The sequence below is a fragment of the Eschrichtius robustus genome, chromosome 3 (genome assembly GCF_028021215.1).
Source record: "Eschrichtius robustus isolate mEscRob2 chromosome 3, mEscRob2.pri, whole genome shotgun sequence".
NCBI classification, from domain to species: Eukaryota; Metazoa; Chordata; class Mammalia; order Artiodactyla; family Eschrichtiidae; genus Eschrichtius; species Eschrichtius robustus.
Window position 1 is genome coordinate 178,267,334 of NC_090826.1, and position 16,817 is coordinate 178,284,150.

Consider the following 16,817-nt stretch of genomic DNA (forward strand, 5'->3'; position numbering starts at 1 on the left):
AATATAATGCCCAAAAATAAGTAGTTTAACTCTAAGTTAAAGGTCAAATGAAAAAAACAGATTTAAAAACTTTTCAATAGAGTATAAGGATTACAAGGTCACAACCTAAAAATAAGGATTTGCAAATATAATTTCAATGTTTAAAATGGAAAAGGAGTGTCCTAGATTGCATTTCATACATGTTTGAAAAGTTAGAAAATGAAGAATAGGAAAATCTGTTTAATTTCCTCCATAGATGGCATTTTTAACCTAATAGATCAACAAATAAGTCAGTATTCTGTAAAATATCTGTGGGTTATAGGGGAGGTGTGGAGGAGGATTGGGGTTTGTTTGATAAGTGGTGTGAACCAGGCTCCTTACAGATGAGTCTGGGACCAGGGGCCTCTGGCACCCGGGGTACCCAAGTGGTTCTCATCCCAGGAATCCTCTGCTGCCCGGTATAACTCCTGATATCCCACAAGATCAGGCTCCCTCTGGGAAGAGAGGTGCCAGCAACAGCACCTCAGGCTCCATTCCCCGTCCTCTGAGCCTCCCCAGACACTCAGCACATCCCAGATCACCCTCTCCCAGCCCCTCCATCTAGACTCGCACTTACTCCTTCCCTGCCCAGCACATCTGAGGCCACAAAGCACACCCTGTGGGATCCAACTGTGCCTTGTTAGTGTTTTAACAGGGTCAAAAGTAATATCCTAATAGGGAAGCTGGAGAAAAGCCTGGAAGTTAATACAGAGCCACAGGGCTTTATCTGAAGTCCTTGAGGTCAAATGCATCTGAGTTCAGAGTTTTTCAGACTTTAGAGGGAAAATGAGGTATATATAGCATAAGGTATATATACCTTATGTTATATCCTCAGTGGAGTCTAAACCATCAACCCATAAACCATCAACCCATTTTGTCCCTAAAATGCAACATATGAATATTTGCATTAAGTACAAAAATAAAAACTATAGCCTCACGTCTGTCCAGGGCAGGGCAGGTTTTGAAACCAAATGTGCTAAGAGAAAAAAGGCTCATCTTCAGAACTTTGGGATTTTGAAATTGTTGATAAAGGGCTTTGAGCATTACAAAAACCGAAATTTATCGAGTTGGAGGGTTTCTCATGATGTGGCTGAGAGCTCTGTTTTCACTCTTATTCATCTATAATTTTTTATCACTAATGCAAATGAATATATATGAGACATTCTTTTCAAATGTGCAGATTTGAAATACAAGCGGATGTTGGATTACAATGTTCAAGAACAGAACATTCTTGATAGATCTGTCAAATGGGGCCAAAATGTTTTTATATTACATTCAATGACATGTGGACACACACGCAGTCCTCTCAGTTGTAGGAGAGTCAAACTGTGCCATACACAGAGCAGTATGATTTCTGCAAAACTAAAGATTAATAGCACACCTGGGTACTATGATGTAAATAAACGATGAAGAGGTAGATTTGGTACAGTAGTTAGAAGATGCAAGCTCACAAATTCTGGCTCTTCACCAGGAAGGCATTCCCAAGAGTCATAAGTGTTCATCCACTGATTCAGTTGTCTTGGGATGGAGTGAGTTCTCAATCATTGGAAACATTTAAAGAAAGGGTTGATGACCACTTGACAGTAATATTATAGATGGAGATTATACAGCATGAGCTAAATATCATTAACTTGAATAGATGAATATTAAGAGCATTTTTAATTGTTCGAATCTTTGATTTTATGTTTAAATCAGTCTATCTTCTGAAAAGATAAATGCAAAGAAAGTTATTATCCCTTTGTTTTTTATAATAAATGTGAAAAAGTATTCTTATGTGTAATGAATTTAGTGATGACTATAAAAAACACTTTTTATACAATGGATAATCCTTGAAAGATTACATTTTGTGAGGAAATACTTTATAACTTTAAATGGGTGTGTTTATTTAAATCTAATGTTCTATTCTGCTTTGGGATAATAGTAGTGTCTTTAAGATAGGACAGCACACAAGGCCACAGACAAACAAAGCCTTTGCTAATTTCAGGCTGACAGGGAGGTAGTTTAATTAGTGAGCTGCTAATATCTATTTAAGTGAGCAGCCAAGGAAATGTCTGTTAGAAAAAGGACTTGCAAATGAATGGCAAGGCCATTCTCTCTGCCTCTTTTCAACTGTGTCAAAAAGGAAGAGAACATGGAGCCTGCACCTCTGTGGAAAAGGAAGATTACTAAAAAAAAGTAGAGACAGACACAAAAGTAATCATATGTCTGTGGAACATACACAGTGAGGTTTTGAGGTACTGATGCTTCACAGTAAACTTTTACATAAGTGAACTACTTCCAAATATTGTGGAATCTCTGTTTCTTGACTATGGGTAAAACATTCAGAAAAGCTTTAATAATTGTTTAATAGTAAGCAAAGAGCATGAAAATGTCTCCTGTGCCTATAATCAAGGTTACAAGCTTTTACACTTAAACTAAAATGGTTTATTAATAAATATTAAGTTTTTTTGATATAATAAATAGTACATTTTTTACATTGCCTTTTTTTACTGGAATATTTAGAGAAATAGATGAAACGGAAATTAAGACTATATGAACACTCTGAGTAATTTTTTTCAACCAACATTTGCTGAATATCTATGTATTTCATATATCACTTCAGTCTGAGGCAAATTCCATTAATAAATATTACTAATTAATTGATGTAAAACTCTTCTCTAGGCCAAATGAATTTCACTGGATAACTTTTACAACTTAAGGCAGATTATGGAATTATGATTCCAGTCAAAAATAATGGGGAAAATAAGCAATTTATAGAAAAAGCAATTTCAAAAAAATAAAACTTGTTACTTCCATAAAAGAATGATTTAATTATAGATATTGAATAAATAAACTCTATTAAAAACTATAAATATTCAGTATAAATTTCAGCTTTAACTTTGGAAGGTATAATATGAAGGTGAGTAATCTTTTACTGTAATTCATATTACATGCTTGTTAAAATAAAAGAGATAATAACCTAATCTTAATTTTACGACTAATATTTTAAAAGTTGGAAATTTTTTTAAAATATTGCAATTAAATAGCAATTACTTTATTTTATATTAAAGCAGAGAAGACATAATAAATGCCTTTTTAGGACCTTTTCTTACTTACAATGAGAAATATAATGCAAATGACTTTTTTTTCATAACAGTCCTTTTAAATACACACAATACACACACACTCAAGGAAAAAGCCAAGGAAACCCCTAAAAAAACTAATATTACTCAGCTTTTTTCTCTAGTTTAAAATTTTGCATTTTTGGAATAGTGCTCAATAAAAAAAAAAAAAAAATGCATGTTAGCAATTCAAATGCTTCAGAACAATGATAGCAAAAGAAAACAACACTGATAATTTTGGCAATTAAATTTGTAAGAAGACCACAGAGATAAAGGCTGTGAAGTATCAGAATGCTTGGTAAGATGAAACTAGAGAGAGAATTAATCAAATAATTTATTTGTCTGAATGCCAAAAAATCATAATTGTTATTTCCTCTTTTGTAAATAATTGTGTGAACTAGGAGTTCTGTTCATTTTTTCATTTTATTAGAAACAAACATGAATGCACTATTAGACTAAATATTATTATTTATAAATTCTATTAATTGTTACAAAGCATGTATTTTATTTATGATCATGAGATTATAATACAGTCCTCATTAAGAACTAGCTTTCCTGAAATTCGATAATTCCTAAAGCCTTGAATTAATATTTCTATTTTATTCCTGACTGAAATTTTTCCAACGTCAACTAAAGAATAAAGTATGAATTCATATGCATATTTGATTATGAATTAGAATTAAGTAACAAAAATTTAAATTTATTTTATGGTTTAATCTCAAAATTAGAGATGTAAATAGAGTTGTTTAATAGATGTATTCAATTAATTTAGGTTATTTATTAATAAAATCACTACCTAGAATACTCTCCTTAATTTATCACTGACTGTAAAGTGTGCTAACAGACTAATGGAAGGATTTATGGAAAATCAACCAACTAGGAAAAATAGCTTTATTCTCTGTATAGCCTCTTCAATATAACATATACAAAATAGAAAAGAACTGGAGTGATGAAGAAAAGGGAAATTATTACAAAATTTATGTTTAAGTACAAGTGAACACAGTAATATGAGACATTCTTAGATATTATTTTTTAAAAGCATTTATAAGTAACTTTTACAAAAGACAGAAGAATGCAGATAGAAGAATTAACAAGAGTTGATTTTTGTTTTCATGCCATGTATTTGTTCTGATATTTTCCATTTTGCTTTTGGGTTTACAAGCTTTGAAGTTTATAATACAAAAGATCTTTAGAGATCTAGAGCACCCTTAATTTTACAAAAGAGGATACTGAGGTCTGAGAAATTAATTTCTAAATCTGAGTTGGTTAGTGACAAAGACAGAAACAATTCGTGTCTCCCTGCTTACATTCAAGAGAGGATATTTTCAATGGGATGAGCGCTGGCTTTGAAACCAAGCAGCCCAAATCTAAAGCCGACGCTTTTGATGACTGAGCAACTGCTCTCTCTAGGAATATAATGACAAATAAAAATATAGAAATAAAATAAGGTATATAAAATTTATATATAAAATAGGAAGCAGAAAGGTCCTGCCTCCAAGGCATTCATAGTTCAGAGGAGTCAACAGGTGATTTTAGAGCAATATCATAAGTTTAAGGACAGATATTCAGGGATAGGAGGGGTAAACAAAAGGGCAACAGGTTTATGTTTTTATTTTGTTAATCTGTAAATTGGGAATTTTTATATGAGGGTTGTCTGGAAAATTAAACGACACGTGAAAGCACAATCACATAATGAAAGCACAGTATTTAGTTCCATCTTTACCCTTTTCTTAGTCTACACTATATATATGTTCCATAGAACACTACTGACTCATTTTATAGTTCTTACTTGTGATATAAAGCTGTTTTATTACAATTATTTTTAAACTAGGTGTTAACGCTCAAAGAGAGAATATACTTCATCTTTAAAAACTTTTATTTAAATAATCCTGGTAAATTCTCATAATTTTACTGTTAATTATTTGGAAGTGGTTTTTCAAGTAACGTATGTCTCATCTTAATATTTTAATGACATTTAGTATTTTGCCTGATCATATGAATTCCACATACTCATTATAGAAAATGTAAGGAAAAATCTATAAAACTTTCCAACCAGTGATACATTGGAAACATTTACTTGTAATCTTTATATCCTGCATGTTTATACACTAAAAAAATAAGATCATGGGAAAAATCATGAACCCTACTTTCTGTTTTTAACTTTTGGGGTTTTTGTATGTTTTATTTAACTTTGTAATTGAAAGAATAGGAAAGAAGTTTTCATAATATTCAATATCTTTGAAAATAAATCATATTTAATGACATTAAATATTTTTGAATTTGCAATTTTATGAGCCAATAGTTGAATTGGTTTAAATTTACATTCTGAATAATTCATTTTAAGGCTATGTGGTTACATTTCAACACCCCTAAAATGTAGGGATATATTGTGTTTAAAGTTTTTTTATAAGTATCCCATGTATGTTCTTAAGAAGTATACATGTTTAGTACAAAATTTGGTACAATTGTACTAAATTCAATACTCAAATTATCTGCCTTTCCCCACCCCTACACTACTTTTTTTGTGGTCTATTTTATCCATGCAGAATAAGAATGGTAAATTAAAATCTCATGTTACAGTTATATTTTTTTCAATTGCTTTTAGAAGATCTAGTATAATATACTATTCATTAGGTAGTATTATATGGATTTTAAGATAATTGATCATCTTTTTACATTTTATGGCCTTTTCTCCTAGGTGTAATTTTGTTTTAGGTGACTTTGTTATAAGTAGCATATTTAAGTAAATGTTTTAATCCAATTACAATAGTTATTTTCAGAGCTTGAAATATTTACAATCATTACATTAACTTATTAACATATTATTAACATTAACATATACTTTTCTGCAGTCACCTTGTTTTAAGTTATGTTTATCATTTTTATTTAATCTTATTTAATCTTTAATAAATAATCTTTATTTAATCTTTAAATTTTTGTATGTTTGTTTTCATATGTAGCAGGGAAATTTAAGATATAATGCTGCTTTTCATATCTACCTGTTTTTATCCTTAAGGTTTGCAATAACATTTAAACTTATTTTTTCCAGTTCCTATTTTCAGGATTTAAATAAATATAAATTTTAACTCTCCACTTAAATGTTTCAAAGATTATACTCAATCTTTAACATGGCCCTTCTTCTAGATATTTATTTATATCGTCTGAGCTTATAAACCCAAATGATTTAAACTTAATCACTATCTTTCATGTTAAATACTGTCTCTTCCAAGAATTGTATTTTAACATTTCCATGCAACTTCATAACCATATTTGTAGTTTTTACACTTAACTCTGTGTGTCATGGTTTTTAATGTGGATTTTATTCCTGTTGCTAAATTTAATTTATTTGCAGTATTACCTTACACTACACAATTCCTTTTTATTTTCAAAGTATTCTTTCCTTACCATCTTTTCTGTTTTGTAGATGTCATAGTTTCTTACAACCTATTGATAAGACCAAGCATGCATGTGTGTATATGCTTGTGTATGTGTGTAATGGCGGGGAAGGAGCATAAAGTGGCGATCTCTTCCACCGAATCTTTATGATAAATCTTTATTTCTTTTGTTCTGCCCTTTTTTATTTGTTTCTTTCTTCCTTCAGTGAGGATAACCTCCCTACAGTGTGATGGACACACAGTTATGCACTGCAAGCCCAAAGGTGCTATTACTGTATTATATTTTATTTATATCATGTGGAATAGAGAGATTATCAATACCAAGATCTGCTAAGAGACAGAGTGTGTGTGTCACTTTTTCTCACTCACTCTTTGGTTTGCTGGAAAGTGCACTGAAGTGTAGAGGTTGGGGCTTAAATGTCAATGTGTGGCTGTCTTCATCTAAGGCAGGATTTACAGGGACATTAATTTCTCTGACAGTCTAAACAAAAAAGTGCATGAGAAACTCTATTTACTGCATTCTGGGCTCTTTCCTTTCCTGTTCCAAATTTACTTCTGAGAGTCCTTGTCACTGATACATAATCATCAATGTCAGTAATCACTTATTTCCTCCTAGAGTGGCCAGATTTTGCAAATAAAATATATGGCAACCAGTTAAATTAGAATTTAAATTTTTAAAATTCTTATTTATTAGAATTTAATTTTTATTTTTTAGTATAAGTATGTCCCAAATATTGCATAGGACATATTTATCTGGCAAAATCTCTACCTACCACGCTATTCTTGGGAACTGCCATCACCATATGTAGTGGGAAAGAAAGATGATTATTTATACTCTGGTTACATCACAAAGCAGTAGAGAGAGGGCTGCATAGTTTCTATTAGGTGACAACTCTGGGTTTCGAGTAGGTAGCTGATGGGAATGATGTAGTTCCCACCTGTATTTAAGGTAAGTGTCACCTTTGTCAAGACTATTAGGCTTGCTCTATCTTAAGCATTAAAATATGTTTACTAATCATTGATTCTTATAACCACTGAAATGCCTCTCATATTCTGGCAGAAAGTTGAATACCAACCATAGTGATTGTGTTGTTGTGAGTTTTTAGTCCCCCTTACCGCCATGGAGTCATACTATTTTAGTAGGAAATTTGAAGTGATTCTGTAAGGAATTGCTATTTAGAAGACATTTTAAACCAGAATCCCCTTCTTTTTTTATTTAAAAAAATTGTATACATTCTTTTTTTTTAATCTTCTCTGTAGTTTTATTTCCATGTTCTTTTTTTTTTCTTCCAGTTTTATTCAGATACAATGCATACACAGCACTGTAAGTTTAGAAAAAATTGTATACATTCTTAAATAAAGCTCTTCATAAATGATATAATTACCATTTCACATTATTTATATCATTAATAAATACCTGCCCAATTTATATTCCTGACGAAAAATACTTGTATCAATTATATGCAGTACACAGAAAACCTTCCCAAAACTTAGAGGCTTAGAGCAAGATTTTGTGTCTGTTTAATGATTCTGTGAATGAATGAGCAGTACTAGGCTCAGCTGTTTGGTTCTTCCAGTATGCCTAGGGTCACTAATGTGGTTTCTATTTTCTACCAGTTCAGCTGGGTTGACTATCATAAGATGGCCTCACTTACTCATCCGGTGATTGTTTCTGTCTGGTGGCTATCAGGTGCAAAGGACATCAACTGGCCTAGTTCCTCTCTGCTCCATGTGGCCTCTCCTGCTCTACTGGTCCAGACTGAACTTCACAGGGTGGTTTCAGATCAGATTTAGGGCAAACCCAGTGCACAAGCACTTTTATAAGCTTCTACTTGCATCATATTTGCTGATGTCACATTGACAAGGGAAGGCCAAGCCCAAAGCCAATAATGGAGGGAATACACAAGGTTGCTGAGATAGAGAGGTCTGATTCACCAGGAGCCTTGACTGTAACAATCTAACACAGTTTTATTAGATCTCTGTCAACAACAAAGGATGTAGATTAGATCAAGGATATATTTACTAAGCAAAACTGATTAATATATGTGAACATAGAAAGAAACACGAGCTGTCCAATAGATTTGTTTTTATATATCAGAAGATTTAATTCCAAAGATGTAGTCAGTTATCTATGGGGGCTTTTGTTTTTTTTTGTTTTTTTTTTTGTTGTTGTTTGTTTTTTTTAAGGGGCTTTTGTTTTTGTTTCTTTTAATTGTGGTAAGATGATTATTGAATTTAAATTTTAAAATATGGGTTTTAATTATTTTTTAACATTTGCTGTTTATAGACATGCTATTTAAAATCTCTGAATGTTAACTTTTTGAAATTGATATAATAATACCATCAATAAAAGACTAGAGTTAAAATCACATATGAAAAAATGGAAGGTCTTTGTAAACAACAACAAGCAAAAATTTTACTTTTGTATAAGAATGTATGTATATATACCAAAATATAATTTTGTATTGGGGCATATCTTACTCATGTATTGAACATTTCTATGGAGTATAAAAGGGCTTCATAAACTTTAATAGTAAATATTGAACTGGGGAATAATTCAAAGGGATTAATTAATATACTTAATTTGAGGACTCCAGTTTTTCAATTCAAAGCTGACACAATATTCATTTACTTTTTAAATATTTTATTTTATGAAATATAAAATCCATACGAACAATTGTCTAAAATATTTAGGGTCTAATTAATACCCGTGTAACAACTATCCAGTTTAAGAAATTGAGTATTGTCATTATTTTAGAAATCCCTCATGTTCTCCCCTAAAAATCCCATCCTTCTCCTTTCCTCTTGGAGATAACTGCTATCATGATTTTTATTATAGTCATTTCCTTGCTTTTTTGTTTTTTAAGGTTTTACCAACCGTCTTCAGTTATGCATATCTAAACAGTGTAAATTAGTTGTATCTGTTTTGTGAACCTCATATAATAGAATCATACTATGTGCAAAGTTTTCCTGTTGTGCTTCTTTCACTTTACATTCTGCTTGGGAGATTTATCCAGGATACTGCTGGTGGCTGCACTCCCGTTAATGTTAACATACCTGAACTGATCAGGTTTTTTTGGTTGTTTACTACCTTGTATTCTAAGAAATCCTTACATATCTGAAAGTGTTTTCCTCTGTTTTCTTCTAGAAACTTAATATTTTTGCCTTTCTTATTTAGATCCTTATTCCATATAAAGCAGATTTGTGTATATGGTACTGGAAAGAGATCTCACTTCTGTTTTTCTCATATGGCTACCCAAATTCCAGAACCATTTACTCAAAAGCTCCCGCCTCTTCCCCACACACTATTTCATTAAACCCCTGTCATGAAGTGTCCATACACTTATTTTTTTCTAGGTTGACTTATCCTTTCCAAGTCTTTCTTTAAATAAAATTTTTCTCAGGGAACATTACCAGGAAGACCCATGAGGCATCGTGTTTATTTCAATTTTTTCCTATTCTCACTCAAATTTTGCTTTGAAAAATTGCTCTGAAGAAGCAAGCTAAGTGGTAGTAATATGACATATCTTAATATTATTTTAAAAAGTTGTAAGAAAAGCATCATCATTTCCCCCATAATTCACTTGCACATGTGGTTAGGCAAAGAATGGTAGAAGTTAGGCCAAAAAAAAAAAAAAGACTTTTATTTTCTAGCAACGTATCTGAAGATTTACATATGTGAAATGTCTCTTTTATGGGAATAAAAATCACCACCCATCTGACCTTAGAATTCATATCTGTGGTTCAAGATAGTGGTGTCTGGATTACTAAAAGGGTGTCCCTCATCCAGAACTCCAGAACTTATTAAAAGAATGAGGATTTCTGCGGCCTGGCAAAAATTATGCATTTGCTGGTAGGCATACTGTCTGAGGGTGTTTCGAGAACATAATAACTGTAGTCACAAGGCTCCAGCTTATTAAGGGGCCAAGTGTGCTCCTATTCTATGCTTCAAATGGGGCACAATTTCGCTAGGCATAGCCCACTTTCTAAGAGTGAGAACCCTTACTTAAAATGCCTACCCTAAGTTCCATTATCAATCTTTAGTTAAAAGATAGCAGAAAATCCAACTTTTAGTATTTAACCAAATAAAAATTTAAGTGTTAGCAAGCTCATTCTAGGCCTTCAATTCAATGATCTGCTCATAAAATAATCACCTCTTATGTCATAATGTAGCTTCAGAATAAAACCTAAAAATACTTTATAACACACTTCAATTTAAAACATAAGCTTTGACAGTTGACAAAAATGCAGCCTATCAAGAAAAAGTGGTACTTTTTTTCTTTAAGCCCTGACTATGATTCTAGTAATGTTCAGTTGTTATGATCTTGCTGTTCTGTATTTGAAGTGAAAAGAAAAATATGTTACTGAAGAAGAAGATAAAATGAAAACAGACAACTGAAAGAAATTTGACCTAATTATTTTAACAGGCTTAATATGTTCTACATTCGTAACTAAAGAATTTCAGAAATTATGTCAACGCAATACCTAGCATAAAGCAGCTTATGACAGTAATAATAAGCGCTAGTAGAATTTGGCTGATCACTTTTCAAAATTATGTGGTCTTTTAAAATAATAAATCTAGTGCTTAATATGGAAAAATACTAATTTTTCATCTATATGTCTTAGATATTCACCAATTATATAACTAGAGTAAACATTTGTGAAACATAAAGTTTCTAATAATTATTTTTAAGACAAATATTAAAAACAAAAGTAAAAAAATAAAGCCAAAAACCAGGAAGCTATTCTAATCCTTGGATTTGGGATGTTCTAATATCTCAAAAATAAGGTCAACATCACCAGGAAGAACTCAGATCCATTATATCAAATGGATAAGTGGATAGCATTCTCTGAAATTTGGAGAAATACTAGTGGGACAGATGAAATATCTCACAGTGCCAAGGCAAAAGAGTCCTCATGAGTATATTATATTGCCCATTTTATAGCAACCATCAGTGATCATAGCATCATTAGCCAATGTTTCAAAGGTTATATAAGTTGTAGTCTGGTCCAGGCAGGAGGACAGGGACATCTTACTCCATTGTTTATTAATAAACAATTTCCATCCACGTTTATTCAAGCCACAAAGGTAAAGACATAGGAAGGATGAGGAGTAGAGGGTTACAGAAGATGTTTAAGAATAGAGTCCCATGAAAACTACAGGGAATGCATGAGCCTTGCAAACAAATCCCAAGGCATTATTTTTCATTACCTTCCACTGTGGTGATCCAAAAAATGCCTCTTTCATTCAGCTTAGAACCTCTAAACACATGTCAAGCCATGTCTGCAACTCACAGCTGATCAACCGATAAGCCGAACCACAACAATCACACACAAGACAACATCTCAGACCTCCCAACAGAGATGCCCATAGATCATGGAGACATGCTCTGGCATCAGCCTGTTTGACAGACTGTTAAAAATCCTCTTGAAGAATGCTGGAATAGAAGACATTCGCACAGTCTGAAATTCAAGTAGCTTCACTCAATTTGTCAAAGAAAGCTGGCTAAACCCACAAACACATGTAAAACTGAATACAGCTGGAATCATAATATATTGACTGTTTCCTGCTGCATGTCAGAAAGAAATCTTTAGTATTTGTCATTTCATTTAAAAAAGTAGAATGTCTTTTTTGTAGACTTGTGACCAGGCTCTGACTACCTGGACTAAAGGATTTCTTATTTAAACACACACACACACACACACACACACAGAGCAGTAATTGTGTGACGCTTTATGGAACGTGTTCAGTATCCCTCAGTCTCTTCCGTAAATATGCATGGCTGATAGGATTTATACATTTCTCACAATGCTTTATAAAAGACGGCATACAGACCAGAAGCACAGTGCCCTCTGGTGCACATATAAAACAAAATATTTATATAACAGGATCTACATAGATACAGGCACAAATACAAAACTAAGTTTTGCTTCTGCATACATCTAAACCAATCACTGGGAATTGTACATTTCTATCATGAAGAAACAAACCAAAATGAAAACCTTCATAAAACATTCTTTATGGCATAGATCAAGGCAATCTAATCCATTCAGGCAACCATTTGTATACCCCTCTATTTAATGGATTCACTAGGCTTGGGTGGAGTATGACTCCTTTTCTGTAACTTATTTAGATTCAAACAGAATAACCGTAGAAGTTAAAGGCCATATATCTCAGCCTCCTCCTTTTTCTTGGCCTTTGCTACCGCATCCCCTATTTATCTGCATTTCCTTTGTATTCCCTGGCCATTTCCTCCAGCTTCTGAATGTGCAATTACCTTGTAGGTAAAAAAGGATGAGGTGACTCAACTTCTCAGTGACTAGTAGAAGACACCATTTCCATTTAAGCTAAAAAAAGGTAACAAACCCTGATACAAGGTAGAAAGGAAAGGCCATTCAAGAAATTTCCTTTTAAAATTTTGAGTATTTAAAATGATAAACTCAGCCTCAGAGTTAACTGAAACTTGCTTTACGGCAGTTTAGCAGTCAAGAATTTGGGAGTTCTGCACTTGTGGTCACCATTATCCAGTTTTTCCATAAGAAGTTACATCTACAAGAAATACTTTTAAATAACCAGAAAACATTACCATGTGAACGGTCAATAATAACCCTTCTGATAATAACCCTTTCCCACCTGAAACTTCCCTTAGAGCAACTTAGTTATCCACCACCTTCAAGGAAGATATCTCTGTAATTGCTTTCCCTTTGCTTCATACCTGTATATCTTGTATCTTGTGCTAAATCCCTGCTGGCTTCTGTCCACAAAATCTGTGTATTCCTGTGAACGATGGAAGGGTCCCTTATCAGAGAGGAGCCAGTCGAAGGGGCTTGTGGCATGCTGATCCGAAACAGCAGCAACTGCTAAAACCCAGCAATGAAGACTCAGTGCTATCCACTCCCATAGAGCCATCAGAGAGAACAATTCAGCACCAGCTCTGCTCCGCCATATCATGCTTCCACTGGGGACTTAGAGCCTTCATTCTCTTAGCTTTCCCTCAACACCTAGACAAAACACACAGGCAATTAGTTAGCCCCTGGAAGATTCTTTTCTAGCAATTAAGGTACTGAAGTGGCAAATCCTTTTTTAAAAATCTAATATCAGTGTTTTAAATCAGATAATAGCAAAATGATTAATAAGTAAACTGAAATGATTTCTTTTTGTCAGAGCTGTGTATCTTTCATACTTTGGTTCTTTTTGTATTTATTGGAAAATAAGTCACTGAGTTACAGCAAGCTTTGTCAGGACAGCATCATACAGTGGATCATTAAAGCCCACTGAGCAACAACTATCAGAAGTGTCGACTCATAATTATTTTTTCAGCTTAAATGTTTTATAACACTGGACACTTTCAAAAGAAGTATTGAATATGTTTACTTAATAAATTGTGTTATAAATTTTAATACATGTATTTTATTGTTTACTTTACTTATTAGAAAAAGGCTTTAAAATGGATTAAAATTACTCAGGTAGTTATTTCCATAATATAGATAAACTAAGATGGAATGAAACTGTGGGTCTAAGAATACATAAACAAATAAATAAATAAGTGTGTGTGTGTGTGTGTGTGTGTACCTATGCCTCTATCATTTATCTGTTTCTAGCAATATATTTAGATGGGTGGATGGATGGATGTGGGGGTGGGTGGGAGTGGAGGTATGCATTTTTTCTCAGTTATTTTTTCCATTATTCTGTTCTATTTCCATTATTCTATTCTATTTTTTCATTATTCTATTTGTCCCTATATTAGGGACAAACTTCCTTGATTATTTAAACAGAACCATAATTAAATTATTTCTAGGACATTTAAAAGATTTAAATGGACATCTGTGTCTTATTCATAAGATAAATAGGCATACCTACAAAATTCATATACGTACACAAACTAAAACAATATAGATTATACATAAACTATGAAAACACATACATTAATTTTATAGGCATTCAAAACCAAAGTAACAAAGAGGTGTCATCCCAATGTGGTATAGTATAAATGACCTTACACAAAGCAACTGATGCAGTTTATATGCTATGCAAAATACTCTACAAATATTTGAATTTCAATTTTACTTTCCATCTCACCAAACTTTTTCAAAATTATTATTTATAACACATAGAACCATGCATTATATAAATTCTGACTAGCAAGAAAGTTTGGTTGTGAGCATTTTGGGTCAGCAAAATCTCTTTAGGAAGCCATCAAAATGCACAGTATTAAGTAAAATATTTTAACTATGACAGTTGCCATTTGTCTCTGGTGTTTGGTTATGGCGATTGATAATTTTAATTTGCTGTTAGTTATAACCCTATAATTCACAATTTAATCCTGAACTATTTCAATATGAGAGGTATACAGCAATTTTGCCACTAAAAACTATCTCAAAACAGTGATACAATATGGCTGACCTAGGTCATTAGATTCAGTCTTACCCTCTACAAAATTAAAAGGTTCAATACCCACATACGATCTGATTTGCCCCAATCATATGAGTTGTTTACGTGGTGATTTTAAAATGTGATGATTAAAATATGCCCTCGCCTGTAAGCAACATAGGACATCTTACAAGTGAAGATGTTTTAACAATGATTTATCATAAGAAAGGACAATATCATATAATAAAAATACTTTGGAGTACGAGTTAAAAGATCCTGTATCCCCAACAATTATTTGTATAAATATAGCACTGTCAAATGACTCAGATCATAACTTCCAGTTCCGATGAAGAAAATAGATTTTTTTACATATTGTTTTTCTTATGTGGAAGCAATACCATTTACCTTAAAAACAGTATATTTCATTTTCATTCATAAACTAAGAATTATTATTATGTGTGATGGTATGGTATAATCCCCCAATGGCTAATAAATATTTCTTATCTTTGTGAAACACACATTTTTATTCTGCTGATCAAATATATTCAAGCTAGCAATTTAATCATTGTTACCAAAAAGTTATACTTACGTAAAGCATGTAGAATAGCACCTATAGCATGTAAGGACATTAGGAGTGTTTCAAAGCATATTTCATACTTATAGGAAATCATGTAATTATATACCATCAAATTAAACCCTACTCTTTGTGGTGAAGTACATGACTTTGTTAAGGCACAGCATGTTGTGAAAGTAGGATATGATTGACCTAGATGACACTGAAGGTCCTATTTTAAAATTCTGTAATTTTTCAATATATAATTACCCAGAACAAATGCTTTTATTATTTTCTTTACCAAATATGTTGAAGATGTTTCATGGTCCTCATATTCCCTAATATTAACATATAAGAAAATGGAAAGATTTTCCTAAATTGTGTACAGGGGAACTACCTAAAAATGTTAGTGTTAGGTTTTAATTATTTCTGTTTCTTCAACTTCTGATATGGATACATGTTCCCACTTATGTTCAGAAATGAGTTTTTCTGAAAGAACAGTTTATTAGCACATGGGAATAACAATCCTGTTCAAGTTTAAATTAATTTGGGGGATCTATTGAAATCATTATATTATAAGGTCTTTTTAAAGGGATGTACAATAAACCAAACTATGATACCCAACAGTTCTACCGAAGCCTTCTTTGAGAAATAACTTTGAAGAGGTACAAAACAGGAAGAAATGTAGTGTTAAAATACATTAACATATTTATGTATTTAGGCTTCCAAAGATCCTTAGGACAAGTGGCCATTAGGCTCAATATTCAGGAACAAAAGGACTTCATTAGCCTAGTTTGTCACAAAAGCAAGTAAATGCACATTTGAATCACCTTTGTATATGAGAATGAATTTTAAAATTATTACTGAATGGCCTTTATAATATGATAACTTTATGATATAGATTACCAATGACAAAAGTAATGAGTAGAATTCCTTTGAGGACATTTGGAGATCACTACTGAAGTAAACAGCTAAACTCAGAAGTACTGCTAGGAAAAGAAATCATGAGGTACAATGAAAGAAAGTGAAAATGATTAAGTAAGTGAATTCATCAATTCCACTCCCTGGAGTGCAGGGATAATGCACAATGATCTTGAATTTACTATTCTTGGATAAGTGCCTAAGTGAACAACTAAGGAAATAACAATGTCAATGCACAATATTTTCCAGAACATGTAAGGGTGTATTTTATGAAGAATAAAAGAGATTGAAGATCAAAAAACAACAAAACGTTAAAAAACTTGAGTTCATGTTAAAAAGTGGTATTGATCAAGTTTTTCTTTTCATAAACTAAAAGGAAGTAAAAATAGTGAATTATCTTACTGTTTAAAAATACATATTTAGTATATGGCCTACTCATAACAAATTTTTTCTCATAA

General features: G+C 32.2%; 1 protein-coding gene across 2 annotated transcripts in view; it reads right to left on the bottom strand.

The window, feature by feature from the left end:
* Nucleotides 1-13,466, bottom strand: part of BRINP3 (BMP/retinoic acid inducible neural specific 3) — a 402,541-nt gene extending 389,075 nt beyond the window's left edge. Inside the window, exon 1 of one of the 2 annotated variants that reach the window (XM_068538551.1) lies at nucleotides 13,231-13,466. In XM_068538551.1, coding sequence (XP_068394652.1) covers nucleotides 13,231-13,466 — 236 coding nt within the window. The remainder of the gene's footprint in view (nucleotides 1-13,230) is intronic. The other variant, XM_068538552.1, reaches the window with a different exon arrangement.
* Between the last annotated feature and the right edge of the window lie 3,351 nt (nucleotides 13,467-16,817).